This window comes from Lolium perenne, chromosome 1 (assembly GCF_019359855.2).
Source record: "Lolium perenne isolate Kyuss_39 chromosome 1, Kyuss_2.0, whole genome shotgun sequence".
Taxonomy (NCBI): domain Eukaryota; kingdom Viridiplantae; phylum Streptophyta; class Magnoliopsida; order Poales; family Poaceae; genus Lolium; species Lolium perenne.
This window is the reverse complement of record NC_067244.2, coordinates 31,104,126-31,122,975: the sequence shown is the minus strand read 5'-3', so window position 1 is coordinate 31,122,975 and position 18,850 is coordinate 31,104,126. Positions and strand designations below refer to the sequence as shown.

General features: G+C 50.6%; 1 protein-coding gene across 3 annotated transcripts; it reads left to right on the top strand.

The window, feature by feature from the left end:
• Positions 1-1,293: 1,293 nt before the first annotated feature.
• Positions 1,294-17,448, top strand: LOC127345348 (uncharacterized). 3 transcript variants are annotated; one of them, XR_007878634.2, is made up of 12 exons: positions 1,294-1,527; positions 1,629-1,712; positions 1,867-1,991; positions 2,268-2,389; positions 2,486-2,568; positions 2,712-2,819; positions 3,053-3,160; positions 3,786-3,971; positions 4,064-4,158; positions 4,244-4,341; positions 11,172-11,376; positions 17,182-17,448. XR_007878634.2 is itself a non-coding variant. In XM_051371818.2 (11 exons), exons 1-11 carry the CDS (start codon positions 1,525-1,527, stop codon positions 11,300-11,302), a joined length of 1,143 nt encoding a protein of 380 aa, XP_051227778.1. In that variant the 5' UTR covers positions 1,294-1,524; the 3' UTR covers positions 11,303-11,438. The 3 variants fall into 3 exon arrangements, 2 of the variants coding, with proteins under 2 accessions (XP_051227778.1, XP_051227795.1); XM_051371818.2 differs by lacking the exon at positions 17,182-17,448 and having other exon boundaries at positions 11,172-11,438; XM_051371835.2 differs by lacking the exons at positions 11,172-11,376; positions 17,182-17,448 and adding an exon at positions 7,260-7,534 and having other exon boundaries at positions 1,295-1,527.
• The last annotated feature ends 1,402 nt before the right edge of the window (positions 17,449-18,850 follow it).

Genomic DNA, 18,850 nt, shown 5'->3' with positions numbered 1-18,850 from the left:
GGGCTTAGACCAATCCTTAAACAGGTTGACAGTTGCGTCAATATTGGGAGAGAGGAGAGGCAGAGCAACCCAATTGGGAAGAAATAATAGAAGTGTAAAGAATGTAGTATAAAAGTTGATGTCGACAATGATAAGAAATAAAAACATGTGAAAAAGGCTGCGGAGTCAACACTTATAAATTATAAAATGTCTTGGTAAGGATGCATAAGTAGGCTTCAAAGAGCACTCATGTTTTTTTTGCGCAGATGGATCATATTACATTAACCAAGATTCTTACAGAAAATCCTAGAAAAAAAATACAACAAGGACCTTCCAAGCCCCATCTTCGTCTTTGTCGCACAGCACGCCACGCCGGCGAAACCCGCCGCCTCTCCTCCACTCAACGCTTGGACTGGGAGGAGCCCCCATGTGGTCGGGGAGTCGACATCCTCGGCACCAGAGCGCCTCCATCCTGCACCACGGACGACGACGCCAGTTTGATCAACAACAACCACACCATCCAGATCTTCGACAACCGGATCCACCTTCTCTCGGACTCCGGCGATGGGGAACGGCGTACCGTAACTCCGACGAGTCGCAGACTCGCAAGGGGCATCAGATCCAACACGGAGCTCCACCGGAGCGTCCAGAACGGAGGAGAGGAACCCTACCAAAAAAAAAAACTCTCCGGCCATGCCACCGCCTCCTTAGCGCCGCCGGCAGCCAAACCACTGCTACCTACACTATATATGCGGCATGATCCGCCGATTCTCCATCCTCCCGCCGCTGGAGCGGCCGCCGGAGGGTGAGGAATCGGCCGGATCGAAGCCAGCAAGGTGGAAGCAGAGGAGGGTCTCAGAATGTTCTTGTTTTTGTTGGAAAAACCAACGCCAACATCAAAATCAGTCCCCTTTCTTTAACCAGTTCTAGTTCTTAGTTGAAAAAGATGGGAAATCTCTCGGTGAGGAAAAGGCGAAGAATTACAATTGGTTAAGCTTGGAAGGCCTGTGGAAGTCCCTGAGAAAGGGTTGAGTTATAGTTCTCAAAAAAATCTATATTGAGTGATAGTCCAACTAAAATCATATCGAGTCTCTAAAATTATCCTGGACTCGGTTTTTTTCTTTGCCGTAAATTAGATGATTTCCCACCTGTGAATATAGGATTTGGCACTTCTAAAATGTAACATATTTACATAAAGGCTATATTTAAGCCTATATTCACATTTCAGTTTTTATCTGCCATTTTCCCATACGAAAAGTCCATATTGCCCCTTTGTAATTCGCACACGCGTGCCCTGCTAGTCGGCTGGACCTAACCAGGTGCTGCAGAATGGCTCGAGCTCGACCGGCCGCTTCTCCCCAAAATCATCGAGGAGCGCCACCAGCGCCGCCGACGGCCTCCATCCCCTAATCCCGCCGCCGACTACTACGGCGCCGGCGACGGCGAAGACCCAACCACGATCTACGCAGTCTCTGGTACTGGACTGGACGCCACCCCCTACACCCTTCTACTGGTACTGGACCGGCGTGGACTGGCCGACTGGAGATGGTAAGGAAGCCCTAGCTAGCTTGCGCATGCTCCGTTTCCTCTCATCTTTAATTTCGAATCCGACCATGTAATTCTTCTCCTTCTCGTTGTTGTTATTCAAGATGGGTGGCCGCTACAATCGCACGAACTATTCGACCTACCTGAACGACGAACCAATGCCTGACGCCGCATCGGAAAAGGAGCAGGTCAGTATATATCAATCCCAGTGCAAACTCTTGTGTTGATTTGTAGAAAACAGAATTTTGGGCTGCTGTATTGGTATATTATAAAATATCCCTTGAGAGCCCGAGACCGGTTCTGTGAAGCTATACATGTTGTTTGATGTGGTTGTGTTTGCAGGGCAATGAGTATTTCAAACAGAAGAAGTTTGCCGAAGCGATCGAGTGCTACTCGAGGAGCATCGCTTTGTCGCCCACGGCTGTTTCCTTCGCAAACCGAGCTATGGCGTACCTTAAACTAAGAAGGCAAGTTCCTACTACACTAGAACCATGATTGTGTTTGCTAGGATGTGGCACTTTCTGGTTTCATTGTGCTTGTAGGCTTGTAGCTGCAATTGGTTTACTAGTTCACCTTATTTGAGTCTGTAACCATAATTGTGGTAGATAGACCAACCAAAGACACCAGAGTGCTCTTTGTGATATATCTCGTGCTTATCCTGTCGTGGAGCTTGAAATACATGTTTTACTACCGCTACCTGTATTAGTCTTACTTTTTGTTTCTTCTTATATGCGACTTATTAGATTTGAGGAGGCAGAGAATGACTGCACTGAAGCTCTGAATCTGGATGACCGTTATGTTAAAGCATACTCACGCAGAATTACTGCAAGGAAAGGACTTGGGAAGCTTAAGGAAGCAATGGATGGTAATATTCGTTTCAACTCTCCGTGCCTGTCTCTAAGCTTAATTGTTGTCTGTGTGAACATTGACAACTAGTGTACATTACTTATTCTCATAACAGATGCTGAATTTGCGGTAAGTGTCGATGCTAACAATCCAGAACTGAGGAAACAATATTCTGAGATAAAGGCCCTACTCATGGAGGTGAGCAATTCCTTACTTCAGTTTCCATCTGGTATCTTGACCAAACTCCAGCCTACCTTTTGTGTTTGCACATTAGTAATTTTGTGTTCCAGGCTAGATGCTGTACCAAAATACGACTGTTTAAGATTGTACTAATTATGCAGAAAATGTCCAAGAGAAGTTCAGTTCAAGCTAAACATACAATTTCTGAATTTGATAAAGCTGGAGATAGAAAAGATATCACTTCTCACCCAGCAACTGGTCTCCAGAAGGTAGGTTCTACTGCATGATACTTCTGCATTTGTCCTTCTTAAGGAATAATAATTTCCTACCACCCTCGGTTACCTTACAACAAGACACACACATGGCTCTGCAATTTTGAACTAGCTCAAATCATGTCACTACAAGCCACCCTCTGTTCTATCTCTGTAGAGTTGGTTATGTTCCACCTTAGGTCTATTCAGAAAACCTGTTAGGATGTGTAATATGTGATGTAATTGTACAGGACAGTTTCATGGAAGTTGATTCGTCTGGGAGATCTGGGATCAAAGAGTTTGCAGGTGGTGCGTCGAAAGGAGGATCCGGTGCAAGCCTCAAAGACAATAATATGCTGGTGCGTTCTGACTACAGCCTTTCTGGCTATCGATACCCATGATATCTGAGTTGTTTGAAAACCAACAGAAAATATGATTTACGTATTGTATTAGTATTTGTCAGCTTATACCGTGGTATAGTTAGCATCATCAACGATATAGCCTGCATAGCATATGGGTTGCTTTGCTTGTTCATGCATTTTTCTGCACTAGCTGATCCTTATAGATATGTGAAACAACTGTTTCGTGTATTTGTAGTTGTCAAAAGTGAAACAACTGTTTCATGTATGTGGAGTTGTCAAAAGCCAAAACCTGTCCAAGCTCAGTAGCTGGACTGTCTTCCAGTAGCAAACATGTCAATTCAAGCAGAGAAAAGTCTGCCACTATACTGGTTAACTCTTTTGCAACTTGGCTGTTGATGTCAGGGTGGATCAGATGGTTTGTGTGGTTGGAAAATCTTATAGGAGTAGGTGGAGGGTAAACCCTCCCTAGTGCATCGCAGTACTACTTAAGCATTCTGCATCTAAGAGCTCACTTGTCTTATAGTTTCACTGCAATTGTTATATAAAGAACTGATTTATCGCAATTTGGTAAAGTTGTACTAGGTTTTGCTTCTTTCGGTCACTTTTCTATTATTTAATGCAGCAACCTCGAGATGCTAAACAGAAGCCTGCACCAGAAATATCAGTACAAGATCTTGCATCACGCGCTGCTTCACGGTATATGTCCAGCACTGTAAAAAGTGTGAAGACACCAAAGACAGCTTATGATTTTGAGGTTTCTTGGAGAGCTATCTCTGACGACCCTGCCCAGCAAATACAGTTGTTAAAGGTTTATTATTGACAGCCTCTCGTTTTTTTAGCTCCTTAAATTAATCTGGTTGTGTAAATTACTAATTTTTCACATTCTTGTTATGTGACCAGTCGATTCCACCAGAGAGCCTACCGGAGATTTTTAAGAATGCACTTTCATCTGCTTTTCTGATTGATATCGTTAAGTGCACAGCCTCAATCTACCGGTACGCTTGCCTCTTACACTCTTGCAATACTGGTTTCGCAACCTTTGATGTTATTACTTACTTTTAGTTCTTATTGTATGATCAGGGATGATGCGGTGTTAGCAGTTAACATTTTGGAGAATTTGGCAAAAGTTTCTCGCTTTGACTTGATAATCATGTGCCTCTCGCCCATGCATAAATCTGGTATGCCTGAACTTGTGACCTTGCATCCATTGTCTGTGTTCCCTTATCATGCCCAGCTGTTTCTTATTGTTGGTAAAGTGATAGTCCCTCAATTTATTTAAAAATGCATGAAAACGACTTGAACTGTTTTCGTTTATACCAAAAATGTGTTCGTACGACCAGTTGGACGCCCCTGCTCTACCAGGGCTGTTCATTACTTAAGATTCATGCTTTTTTTTTTTTGCAAGAAAGACCTTCTACCTCACCCGTTTCTCATCACAATGGCCGTACATTTTGCAAAACATATCTAGTACTTGAGCTATTTCCTAGTATGCAACGTTTTCCATTCTTGCTCAGTCTCTAACATGAACAGCTCATAAATTTAAGGATCATTTATTCATGAACCAAAAACCTTCGATGGACATATACATTTCAGATCTGACAACCAATTTTGACCATGCTAGTGGGAAATGCATTCTTCCTTTCTCAGTACGTTAGGAATAGTGATCATGCATAAACATTATTGCTTCAACAAATCTTTACACAATTAATGCATAATCATTTTTTGCGACAAATATTTACGTATATTTATCATCAAATAAAATATCGTGCATTTTATTTAGGATAAAAGTACATATCCTTGGATTTCTGGGTGTCGAATGCGCATTGTTACATTCAAATATATCAATACATACCTTGAATTATGTGTTTTGTGTATGTTATGACTACTGGCTTTTAACATGTGAAACATGTGAAGCTACCTAGTTTATTTTTGTAGTGTATGAATAACTTTGAACCGATTATCAGAGCGGTTATCTAGGCTTGGATTATCAGAGCTCTCCCTCCCGGGCTGTTCACGCGGGTGGCTCCGGAGGGCACCTCCCTCCCCCAAACAAAAAACCCAAGATCTCGAGCCCCTCCGGCCAGTGCCGGCGGTGGTGGCGGTGCCCAGCCGCCGAAGGTGGAGGGCAAGGTGGGGCGGGCTCCTCTTTTCTTCTCTTCGTGTGGAGAGGGGCTGTTGCGGAACGCCGCGGCGTTTGGCGGTGGGGAGCGGCGTTGGAGCGGTGGATGGTCGCGCGGAGTTGCGTGCGGTCACGTGGCGCCTGCTTCTTGCCAGGCTGCGAGGTGCGGCATGCTGGCTCCGGCAGCGCTTGGGCCTGATCTGGGCCGTTCGCGCCCAGCGAGGAGGCAGCGGCGCCTGCAATGATATGCGGCGGTGGTGCCTGTGTGCTGGAGCTTGCGGAGCTCGTGCCAGGTGTTGGCGGGCCTGATCTGGGCCGCCGCCGCTGCCCTGCTTCGCGGCTGATGCTGGGCCGTCGTTCCGTCCTGCTTCGCGGCGTAGGGGTGTGGTAGATCGGCCAACATCGCGTCGGGCTGCTGGGTGATGCTAAAGGCTGACTAGGGCCCCTTGCTCGCCATTTCGCGCTCATCTCTCTTCGGTGGCGTCCTTTATTGATGATGGCTCTTGTTCGCTTCGTTCCAGTGGACAATGGGGTCGAAGTCAGGGCTGGGAGAAATCATGCACGGTTCCGGGCGACGGCAACGCACACGGGCGCCGTTACTTTCTTGAAGGCGTCGTCGAGCCCTTTTCGTTTCACCCCTTCCCGGGGCACCAGGGGAAACCCTAGATCCAGTTGTTCGATCAGGCAGTGGTGGCACATCGGTGTCATCCCCTTGTTGGAGGCTTAGTGGAGGTTGTGGAGGTTGTCCTAAGAGTCCCTAGACGGCAGATGGAGCCAGAGGTGGCCGCTACTTTGAGCGTGGGTCTTCGGAGCGCCTCTGCCGGCGCCTGCTCGACGTTGCTTCCTCTAGGTCTGGCCAGGTCCTGCCGCCGTCTCGTGCTTTGACGCTGCTCTGCCAGATTGCACTGCTGGCTACCGGCAATGTTCGACCACGCCTCCATACTGGGCACCTTCCCAAGACCTACCTACCATCCATGTTCTCCAATCCATGCATTAGGTCCCTGTGAACTCGATCCGGAGAGGGAGAAAGCATAGGGCGAGAAGGCGTGGAGAGTGAAGAACAAGGAAAGGAAAGCGCGAGAGGCGAAAGGTGAGCGGATTCTGCCACATCGTGCTTTCACGCTGCTCTGCCAGATTGGCATTGCTGGCTACCGGCAATGTCCGACCACGCCTCCATACTGGGCACCTTCCCAAGACCTACCCACCATCCATGTTCTCCAATCCATGCAGTACGTCCCTGTGAACTCGATCCGGAGAGGGAGAAAGCATAGGGCGAGAAGGCGTGGAGAGTGAAGAACAAGAAAAGGAAAGCGCTGAGAGGCGAAAGGTGTCATGTTCAGTGGAGCACCACAGATGTGGCAGTACCATGTCAGGGTGGGGAACGGAGGTCACTAGGAGCTGATGTGGCAGGGGCAACGGTTGCCAGGAGAATTGGAGACGCTGGATATGAGCAAGGCAGGGGAGAGGTGCCTTGGACTGTAGTGTAGAGGGCTAGAGACCCAGCAGCAATCTTCTCCCAGTGCTCCGTGGTTGCTACTATAGGCTGTAGATTTTGACGATATGGAGAACAGAATATACTGAGGATCAAGAGCAAGGCGAACCGTCCGGGCTGACGAGAGGGTTTGGGTACATGTTCGGGATATGTGATTATCATAGTTTGACATATGCTGATTGGAAATAAAGTAGAGGGATGATATGGCAATGTGCAATACAACCACCTGAAGCCATCTCGGATTGGAAAACAACTTTATGTTGAGTGGCTGCAAGAACAATTTTAATTAGGAATATGCTACTTGCCCCAGTAATTTCGACGTACATAACAAATGATTTCTGAGAGCTTCCTTTCCTTTCAAATGAATATGTGAAATTGCACTTTGGACATAGCTCTCTACTATTACTTTTAAGTAGCTGCACAGGCGCACAACATTCAGTTGGCAATACTCTTATCTTCTGCTTTCTTAATTCTTTTCTGGTCAGAGCTGCGGAAGGTCTGGGGTCAAACATTCGTGGTTGAAAATGCATCGCGAGATCAAGTTGAAGCCCTCAAACTGCTGCAAGCCAAATACGTTCAAGGAGGATGGCATGATGACATGTTCACTTTCCGCTAATGATGATGTTGTTGTGAAGACGATTCCCTAGAAATACTATGCCCTCTAGTCGAACGATATTGGAATTCTTGTAGAGTGAACGGTAAATTTACCTGGAGCAGTAAACCGTAGAATTCAGAATTATGAGTATTTTGCTTTGATTTATCGGGAAGTGGGCCAACTGTTCTCGTTAGAATTTAGAGCTTTTATCGGCACAGCAGTTTATGGGCCGACTCTAACAGGCCCACGGGATTTGCGCGTTGGCCGGCGGCAATCGCGCGGACGGTACAGCCGCGCGCTAGCTTTTTTGTCCCACATCGCTAATACAGGGAGGCTGGTGCCTGCTTAAAGGCATCGTAGGATAAACCTGATCGCCGAGCTTGGTAGTGCGAGCTCCTAGCCCAGCTTCGGGGGCACACTTGGAATGATGAGATGACACTGAGAAGAGGATGGATAGCCTGCCGGGCCTGCCCCCGTGGGTCCGTAACCCTAGGTCATTTGTGATGGGGGCAAGTCCAACTCCAAGTCTCACTCAGTGTGTCTTGCTGGGCCTACACCCCGAGGGCCTGTGACCCTAGGTCATTTGTGTTGGGGGCAAAGACTCTTCTCTACCAACTGTTTTTTTCTTTTTTTATCCCACATCGCTCGTACATGGAGACCGATACCTAGTTAAAAGGTATAAGGTAGGTAGCGTCGGTTAGGCCATCTCCAACCCGGCTACCCATCGCGCGTCCGGATGGGTCGCGGCGGACAAAAACGTGGCACAACGCGGTCAAACATTCCAAATGCTTATGGCCGCTGTGTCTGGGACTAGGTTTGTGTGGCCGCGGATGGCACGCGGCGTCCTTGCTCGTTCGCCTTGTCCATGTGCCTGGCCCACCTGTCGGTGCCCTAGTCCTGTGGAGGGGGACTGTTCCTATCCAGTCCCCACTCCACTCCACACGCGAGATCGAGCTTCCGCGCCGCCATGGCCCTGAAGCGCGAGTTCTCACCATCGGCGAACGACCACGAGGCCGGCGAGCCGCGATGAAGACTTTCGACATGGGGCCGCTGGTGGCCATCCGCAATCGGATCTAAGTCACGGTCGTGGTGGCGCAGATCTTCTAGGAGGCCGGCGCCCCAATGTCGTGGGGCGACGTGCACCTCCCCCACGGCTGGCACCTGAGCCCAGATCGGGTTTCGGTGCCACCTATCCCGGCCACCGGCCGCTCACGCCCGACGGAGATCCATAGGCGACGCGCGCAGCTGCCGGCGGACCTTCGAGAGGACCCCGCCTACAACGACATGAGTCCCTACTGGGACTTGTGGTTCGAGGTGGAGCACGATGCGTGCCGGCGCACCTGCTTCACCTCGGCGACGGCGAGGCCTCGCGCGCAGCCGCGCACCCCGACTAGGAGGGCTGGCGGCTGCTCTGGCGGCCTCTACATTGATGAGCCCGTGGCTACTCCGCCGCGGGCCGCGCCAGCGCCACCGGCTGAGTCAGAGGAGGACGATGACCCCGAGCTGCAGGCCGCACTCCTAGCCCAACTTCGGGGGCACAGTTGGAATGATGAGATGACACTGAGAAGAGAATGGATAGCCTGCCGGGCCCGCCCCTGGGCCCGTCACCCTAGGTCATTTGTGATGGGGGCAAGTCCAACTGCAAGTCTCACTCATGGCCTACACCCCGAGGGTGACCCTAGGTCATTTGTGTTGGGGGCAAAGACTCTTCTCTACCAACTGTTTTTTATCTTTTTATCCGACATCGCTCGTTTAGGGAGACCGATACCTAGTTAAAGGGTAGCGTCGGTTAGGCCATCTCCAACGTGGCTACCCATCCCGTGTTTCGTTCGGACCGTCGACCAGGTTCGCGTGCCCGCGTGGCCACCCAAAGGGCCCAATCCAGATGGGCCAACGCGTCCGGTTTGGGTCATAGCGTTGGAGATGCCTTTAGATCTTATCGTCAAGCTTGGTAGTGCAAGCTCCTAGCCCAGCTTCGGGGGTACAATTGGAATGATGAGATGGCACTAACAAGGCTCACTCAGTGTGTCTTGCTGGGCCTACCTCAAAGACCTGTGACCCTAGCTGACTACGGCCCCTTGCTCGCCATTTCGCGCTCGATCTCTTTTCGGTGGCGTGCTTTACTGATGGTGGCTCTTGTTCGATCTGTTTCGGTGGATAGTGGGGTCGAAGTCAGGGCTGGGAGAAATCCTGTGCGGTTGAGGATGACGGCGACACACGCGCGCACTGTTACTTTCGTGAGGGTGTCGTCGAGCTCTTTTCCTTTCACCCCTTCCCGAGCACCAGGGGAAACCCTAGATCTAGTTGTTGGATCAGGTAGTGGTGGCACTTCGGTGTCATCCCTCTGTTGGAGGCTTTGTCGAGATTGTCCCGAGAATCCCTAGAAGGCAGCTGGAGCCAGAGGTGGTGCTAATTTGAGCGTGGGTCTTCAGAGCGTTATGTACCCTTTGATGGCGCCTGCTCGATGTTGCTTCCTCTAGGTCTGGCCAGGTCCTCTCGCCTTCTGCTGGGAGGTCCGTATGTCGACGTTTACCTCCCTAGACTTAGTGCCGTTCTAGGTTGTCATGCTATGGTTGTTGGCCGGGTGGTTGGGCAAGGTGGGTGCTTGTAGTGTCCTAGTTTGGGTGTGCATTGTAAGCCAGAAGGCACCATATGTTTGGTTTTCGGTCCGGTTTCCTCATAAATAGGACCATGTTGTTCTCTTGTAAGTTCAATACAATGACGCGCAACTCTCCTGCGTGTTCTCGAAAAACTTTGAACCCAATAGCCGTTGATATTGTCTAATCCAACAGTGTAGAGATGGGAAATCCAAGCGTTATTAGCCATTAGATCAACTTTTAGGTTCACCGGATTCTGCCACATCGTGCTTTCACCCTGTTCTGCCAGATTGGCATTGCTGGCTATCAGCAACGTCTGACCACCCATCCATACTTGGCACCTTCCCAAGACCTACCTACCATCCATGTTCTCCTATCCATGCATTACGTCCCTATGAACTCGATCCGGACAGGGAGAAAGTATAGGGAGAGAAGGCGTGGAGAGTGAAGAACAAGAAAAGGAAAGTGCGAGAGGCGAAATGTGAGCTATGGACAGTGTCATGTTCAGTGAAGCACCACAGATGCGGCAGTACAATGTCAGGGTGGGGAACGGAGGTCACTAGAGGCTGATGTGGCAGGGCGACGGTTGCCCGGAGGTCACTAGAGGCTGATGTGGCAGGGGCGACGGTTGCCCGGAGGTTAGAGATGCTGGATATGAGCAAGGCAGGGGAGAGGTGCCTTGGACTGTAGTGTAGAGGGCTAGAGACCCAGCAGCAATCTACTCCCAGTGCTCGGTGGTTGCTGTAGATTTTGACGATATGGAGAACAGAATATACTGAGGGTCAAGAGCAAGGCGAACCGTCCGGTCTGACGAGAGGGTTTGGGCACATGTTCGGGATATGTGATTATCATAGTTTGACATATGCTGATTAGAAATAAAGTAGAGGGATGATATGGCAATATGCAATACAACCACCTGAAGCCATCTCGGATTGGAAAACAACTTTATGTTGAGTGGCTGCAAGAACAATTTTAATTAGGAATATGTTACTTGCTCCAGTAATTTCAACGTACAGAGCAAATGATTTCTCAGAACTTCTTTTCATTTCAGATGAATATGGGAAATTGCACTTTGGACGTAACTCTACTATTAGTTTTAAGTAGCTGCACTGCACAGCATTCAGTTGGCAACACTCTTTTTTTTTTTTTTGAAAAGAAGTTGGCAATACTCTTATCTTCTGCTTGCTTAATTCTTTTCTGGTCAGAGCTGCGGAAGGTCTGGGGTCAAACATTCCTAGTTGAAAATGCGTCGCGAGATCAAGTTGAAGCCCTCAAACTGCTGCAAGCCAAATACGTTCAAGGAGGATGGCATGATGACATGTTCACTTTCCGCTAATGATGATGATGTTGTGAAGACGACTCCCTAGAAATACTGAACGATATTGGAATACTCTTCTTGTAGAGTGAACGGTAAATTTACCTGGAGCAGTAAACCGTAGAATTCAGAATCACGAGTATTTTGCTTTGATTTATCGGGAAGTGGGCCAACCGTTCTCGTTAGAATTTAGAGGCTTTTATTCTGGGCAGCAGTTTATGGGCCAAGTCTAACAGGCCCACGGGATTTACGGTTGGCCGGCCGCAATCGCGCGCGCTAGCTTTTTTTGTCCCACATCGCTAATACAGGGAGGCTGGTGGCTGCTTAAAAGGCATCGTAGGATCAACCTGATCGCCGAGCTTGGTAGTGCGAGCTCCTAGCCCAGCTTCGGGGGCACAGTTGGAATGATGAGATGACACTGAGAAGAGGATGGATAGTCTGCCGGGCCTGCCCCCGTGGGCCCGTTACCCTAGGTCATTTGTGATGGGGGCAAGTCAAACTCCAAGTCTCACTTAGTGTGTCTTGCTGGGTCTACACCCCGAGGGCCTGTGACCCTAGGTCATTTGTGTTGGGGGCAAAGACTCTTCTCTACCAACTGTTTTTTATAAACTTTTTTATCCCACATCGCTCGTACAGGGAGACCGATACCTAGTTAAAAGGTATAAGGTAGCGTCGGTTAGGCCATCTCCAACGCGGCTACCCATCACGCGTCCGGATGGGTCGCGGCGGACAAAAATGCGGCACAACGCGGTCACGCATTCCAAATGCTTATGGCCACTATGTCTGGGATGATTTGGGCTAGGTTTGCGTGGCCGCGGATGGCACGCGGCGTCCTCGCTCGTTCGCCTGGTCCGTGTGTCCGTCCCACCTGTCGGTGCCCGAGTCCTATTAAATGTGGACTGGGGAGGGGGACTGTCCCTATCCAGTCCCCACTCCACATGCACGAGCTCGAGCTTCCGCGCCGCACGAGCTCGAGCTTCCGCGCCGCCATGGCCTCGAAGTGCGACTTCTCACCATCGGCGAACGACCACGGGGCAGGAAGCAGCCGGTGAGTCGCGCCGGCGGCTTTTGACATGGGACCAATGGCGGCCATCCGCGACTGGATCTATGTCACCATCGTGGTGGCGCAGATCTTCTGGGAGGTCGGCGCCCCAATGTCGTGGTGCACGCCTGAGCATAGATTGGGTTTCGGTGCCGCCTATCCTGACCATCGGCCTCTTACGCCTGGCGGAGATCCATACGCGACGCGCGCAGCTGCCCCGGCGGACCTTCGGGAGGACCCCGCCTACAATGACATGAGTCCTTACTAGGACTTGTGGTTCGAGGTGGAGCACGATGCGCGCTGGCGCACCTACTTCACCTCAGCGATGGCGAGGCCTCGCGCGCAGCCGCACACGCCGAATAGGAGGGCTCGCCGTTGCTCTGGCGGCCTCTACATCGACGAGCCCGTGGCTACTCTGCCACGGGCCGCGCCAGCGCCACCGGCCTAGCCCGAGGAGGATGACGACCCCGAGCTGCAGGCCGCGCTCGCGGCGTCCCGCGAGGTCAACGACCTCGAGGAGCTAACCAAATGGCCACACCTCGCTGAGGTGCTGGGTTTCCTCCGTTTTTTTTAGTTTAAAGCCCATATAGGGCTTTCTTTTGTGTAAGAATTGCTCAAAATAGGGCTAAGTTTAAATGAACTTTAGTTTAAATTTAAATTGTTTTTGTTTCTTTTTTGTTGTCTTTGACTTTTGTGCTGCTTCTGCGAGTTGGGCACGGTGCGCGACCCAAACAGACCGTCGGCTAGGTTTACGTGTTCGCGCAGCCACCCAAAGGACCCAATCTGGATGGGCCAACGCGTCCGGTTCGGGTCCTATCGTTGGAGATACCCTTAGGGCATCTCCAACCGGGCGACCCAAACGGACGCGCTGGGCCGTCCGTTTTGGGACGAGCGGACGCGCGGACGGAGCCCCGCGTCCGCGCCCTGCGCCCAACGCGACAGTTTTGGGTCGCGGCGCCGTACAGTACGTGTTTCTTGTAAATTTACTATAAAAACACAAAATAAATTAGAAAATGTATAAAATAGTTCAAATGCTCAAAATTTATTACACATTACATTGTCCATGTCAAATGCTCAAAATTTATTACACATTACATTGTCCACGTAATCAAGGATAAAGTATTATTCAAATAAAATGAAAAAACGATATAAATGCTCTAGGCTTCCGGATTTCCTTCATCATTGTTGTTTGCAGCATTGTTGCCTACATGCTGCCAGACGTGCTCGATCAAATCTGCCTGTAGCTGGTTGTGTACAGCTAGATCTCGAATTTCATGATGTGCATGAAGAATTTCCTGGAATGATGCCGGGCCACCTTAGGAGTAACCAACTCTCCCTGGCCCTCCCAGTCATTATCATAGAGTGAATCATCCTGCTCTACCTCAACAATCATGTTATGCATGATTACACAAGCGGTCATCACCTCCCACAGAGTTTGCACATCCCAGGCTCTGGCAGGGTGTCTGACGATAGCCCAACGAGCTTGGAGAATGCCAAACGCCCGCTCAACATCTTTCAGGGCTGCCTCTTGCTCTTTGGCAAACCTTGCCTCCTGCTCTGAGTTGGGTTTTCAGATTGTCTTCACGAGTGTAGCCCAAGGTGGATAGATACCGTTAGCAAGGTAGTACCCCTTGGTGTACTGGTGGCCATTGATCTCAAAATCCACATCAGGGACTGGCCGTACGCTAGCCTATCAAACACCGGAGAGCGCTGCAACACATTGATGTCATTGTGCGAGCCAGCCATTCCGAAGAATGAGTGCCAAATCCATGTATCCTGTGAAGCAACAGCTTCAAGAATGACTGTGCACCCCTCAGAATGACCGTTGTATGCCCCCTACCAACCAAAGGGGCAGTTCTTCCACTCCCAGTGCATGCAGTCTATGCTGCCAAGCATCCCAGGAAACCCCCTGGAAGCGTTGATTGACAACAGACGAGCTGTGTCCTCTGCATTAGGTTGCCGGAGGTATTGTTCTCCGAACGAACCGATCACTGCTCTGCAGAACCTGTACATCGCTTCCAAGCCAGTTGACTCACTCATGCGCGTGTACTCATCTACGAAATCACCGGCAACGGCCATATGCAAGCATCCTAATCGCTTTCGTGCATTTATGGTACGAAGAGAGGCCTACCTTGCCAATTGCATCCACTTTTGCGTTGAAGTAGTCGTTGTAGAGCTTGACACCATCCATTATCCGGCGGAACAACGGTCTAGACATCCGAAAACGACGGCGAAACATGGTCGGGGTGAACAATGCCTTGGGTTGGAAGTAGTAGGTGAAGAGCTGGTCGTGAGCGCGTTCTCTTTTGCGGTCCAAGGCGGCCGCGCGCCCCGACAAAGGACCCCCGGTGCACGGGGATCTGCGAGACAATGTGCTCGTGGATGATCAGCGCAGCATCCGTGAAAAATTCGTCGTCGGAGTCCTCGTCTAATGACGTGTCGATGAAGTTCTTGAAGTAGTCGTCGTCGCTGTCCACCATGATCTACAGATGAAAACGGACAAATTTTAGTATGCCCATTTCGTCGAACACCTCGCAGGCGGAGGCCATCCAATGTGTCCGTAGGGACCTGCAAGCCATGGCCGTCTCGGCCGACTTGCGGTCTGCAAACACGGTGCACGAGAGCTCACCTCCGGCGGCAACGATGCAGCTGCGAACGGCGGGACGTCTCGCGACGGTGGGAGGACAACAGCGACGGCGACGGCGTCCTCCGACTCTGGTACGACGCGACGAAAGCAGCGCGGGGCCGCGACCTATGCTTCCGTCCCGCTTGCCGGCGTCTTGACGACGGTGGCCGGCGTCGACGCCGCTCACAAATCGCCGGTCCTTGGCTGGCGGCGGAGCGGCGGGAGATGTGTGCGAGGAGTTTGTGTTTTGGGAGACAGACAGGCGGGCCAGGGGCGGACAAGGGGAGGACGCGAGCGACCAGCATTCGGCGTCCGCGGCCACGCAAACTCGTCCCAGATTTGGGCCAGGTTTGGGTCGTCCCGGACGCCGCGGCCATCCGTTTTAGGGATGGGTCCGCGCGCTGGGCCGTGTTTTTGTCCGACTCAACCCATCCGGACGCGCGGGCGCGGTTTGGGTCGCCCCGTTGGAGATGCCCTTAGATCTTATCGCCAAGCTTGGTAGTGCGAGCTCCTAGCCCAGCTTCAGGGGTACAGTTGGAATCACTCAGTGTGTCTTGCTGGGCGTACCTCAAGGACCTGTGACCCTAGCTGACTATGGCCCTCGCTCACCATTTCGCGCTCATCTCTTTTCGGTGGCGTCCTTTGCTGATGATGGCTCTTGTTCGACCCGTTCCGGTGGATAGTGGGGTCGAAGTCAGGGCTGGGAGAAATCCTGCACGGTTGAGGATGACGGTGACGCACGCGGACGCTGTTACTTTCTTGAAGGCGTCGTCGAGCTCTTTTCGTTTCACCCCATCCTGCACCAGGGGAAACCCTAGATCTAGTTGTTGGATCAGGTAGTGGTGGCACTTCAGTGTCATCCCCTTGTTTGGAGGCTTTGTCGAGGTTGTCCCGAGAATCCCTAGAAGGCAGCTGGAGCCAGAGGTGGCGCTACTTTGAGCGTGGGTCTTCGGAGCGCTATGTACCCTTTGATGGCACCTGCTCAACGTTGCTTCCTCTAGGTCTGGCCAGGTCCTGCCACCCTCTCGCCTTCTGCTGGGAGGTCTGTACATCGACGTTTACCTCCCTAGAGTTAGTGCCGTTCTAGGTTGTCATGCTATGGTTGTTGGCCGGTCCGGTTGGGCAAGGCGGGTGCTTGTAGTGTCCTAGTTTGGGTGTGCATTGTAAGCCGGAAGGAATCATATGTTTGGTTTGCGGTCCGGTTTCCTCATAAATAGGACCATGTTGTTCTCCTGCGTGCGAAAATCTTTGAACCCAATAGCCGTTGATATTGTCTAATCCAACAGTGTAGAGATGGCAAATTCAAGCGTTATTAGCCACTAGATCAACTTTTAGGTTCACCGGATTCTGCCACATCGTAATTTCACGCTGCTCTGCCAGATTGGCATTGCTGGCTATCGGCAACGTCCGACCACGCCTCCATACTGGGCACCTTCCCAAGTCCTACCTACCATCCATGTTCTCCAATCCATGCATTACGTCCATGTGAACTCGATCCGGAGAGGGAGAAAGTATAGGGCGAGAAGGCGTGGAGAGTGAAGAATAAGAAAAGAAAAGCGCGAGAGGAGAAAGGTGAGCCATGGACAGTGTCATGTTCAGTGAAGCACCATGTCAGGGTGTGGAACGGAGGTCACTAGGAGCTGATGTGGCAGGGGCCATGGTTGCCCTGAGATCGGAGACTCTGGATATGAGCTAGAGACCCAGCAACAATCTACTCCCAGTGCTCCGTGGTGGCTACTATGTGTTTTAGATTTTGATGATATGGAGAACAGAATATACTTATTCGCAAAAAAAAAAAAGGAGAACAGAATATACTGAGGATCAAGAGCAAGGCGAACTGTCTGGGCTGACGAAAGGGTTTGGGCACATGTTCGGGATATGTGATTATCATAGTTTGACATACCTACATAAATCAGTCAAATACGATAAATGCTGATTGGAAATAAAGTAGAGGGATGATATGGCAGATGTGCAATACAACCACCTGAAGCCATCTCGGATTGGGAAACAACTTTATGTTGAGTGGCTGCAAGAACAATTTTAATTAGGAATATGCTACTTGTCCCAGTAATTTCAACGTACAGAGCAAATGATTTGTCAGAACTTTTCATTTCAGATGAATATGGGAAATTGTACTTTGCACGTAACTCTCTACTATTAGTTTTAAGTAGCTGCACAGCATTCAGTCGGCAATACTCTTATCTTCTGCTTTCTTAATTCTTTTCTGGTCAGAGCTGCGGAAGGTCTGGGGTCAAACATTCCTAGTTGAAAATGCGTCGCGAGATCAAGTTGAAGCCCTCAAACTGCTGCAAGCCAAATACGTTCAAGGAGGATGGCATGATGACATGTTCACTTTCCGCTAATGACGATGATGTTGCGAAGACGATTCCCTAGAAATACTGAACGATATTGGAATACTCTTCTTGTAGAGTGAACGGTAAATTTACCTGGAGCAGTAAACCGTAGAATTTAGAATTATGAGTATTTTGCTTTGATTTATCTGGAAGTGGGCCAACTGTTCTCGTTAGAATTTAGAGCTTTTATTCGGCGCAGCAGTTTATGGGCCGACTCTAACAGGCCCATGGGATTTATGCGTTGGCCGGCCGCAATCGCCCGGACGGTTAAGCCGCGCGCTAGCTTTTTTTGTCCCACATCGCTAGTATAGGGAGGCTGGTGCCTGCTTAAAAGGCATCGTAGGATAAACCTGATCGCCGAGCTTGGTAGTGCGAGCTCCTAGCCCAGCTTCGGGGGCACAGTTGGAATGATGAGATAACACTGAGAAGAGGATGGATAGCCTGCCGGGCCTGCCCCCGTGGGCCCCTAACCCTAGGTCATTTGTGATGGGGGCAAGTCCAACTCCAAGTCTTACTCAGTGTGTCTTGCTGGGCCTACACCCCGAGGGCCTGTGACCCTAGGTCATTTGTGTTGGGGGCAAGACTCTTCTCTACCAACTGTTTTTTAGATCTTTTTATATAGGGCTAGTTATCACTCGGACGACACGTTTCTTTGACCCATACCCGACGCTATCTTTCTCTCTCCACGATGCGAACTTATCTTCGGCCATTCTTCGATCCTTTTTTTTCCCTTGCACTAGCTCTACCTATCTTCCCTTGCCGGTTGCCAACGCAACCCTCAACGGCCAACGCCCACTCGATTCCATTCTCCACCCGCTCGATTCCGACCCACTCACTTGCCATGGCTGCCTCACCATTGCGTCATGTGCACCTCACTATTGCTCCTGGCCATGGCCACCTCACTATTGCTCCTGGCCGCCATGCTACGGCCTTTCCTTGGTGGCGTGCGCTTCGAGGAGGCCCACGCCGTCGTCACATTGCTATGATGTTCGTGCATACATAGCTGACCCATATTATTCTAGAAAGGCGCCGACCTGATCAACAATCCCTGATCATCAGGTGTACACTAGTGTAGCAGTAGCTGTGTTGGACCCAATGGCTCGGATTCATCTCACCTTTGATCTGAATCGAATGATCGACAAACGACATTATATCTGTTGAATACCAGCTTACCCTTAACCTGAATACATCTTCCGACAGGCACATCGAGAACAAACTGGTCCAATGGAAGAAGAATGGTTTTGAACTGCTAATGTTCCTATGGTGGCAGAGAATCTCCCGAGACGGAGACGTCCACGGCTTCGTTGACCTCTTTGCTGAACAATGTACATCCAACGATAAATGTGTCGATGCGCGGTGACGTGGCCATGAACCTTGGCGGCGCACACGGTAGCCTCATAGGGTAGACGCAGCATGACTTCCACACAGGCCTTGGCGGCACGAGTAACCACCGCTCAGGTCACATGGACACGGCTCCTGTTGGTTAGAGCACCTCCAGGCTTCTCCCAGACAAAGCCTCCAGGAGCCTTTTTTTCATCCGGACGATA

Bases quoted from the DNA above. Each gene is read 5' to 3' on its own strand.
- LOC127345348 (XM_051371818.2), top strand. The intron at 1,992-2,267 runs GCAAGTTCCTAC...GCGACTTATTAG, and splicing joins GCGTACCTTAAACTAAGAAG to ATTTGAGGAGGCAGAGAATG. The intron at 4,342-11,171 runs GTATGCCTGAAC...TTTTCTGGTCAG, and splicing joins CTCGCCCATGCATAAATCTG to AGCTGCGGAAGGTCTGGGGT.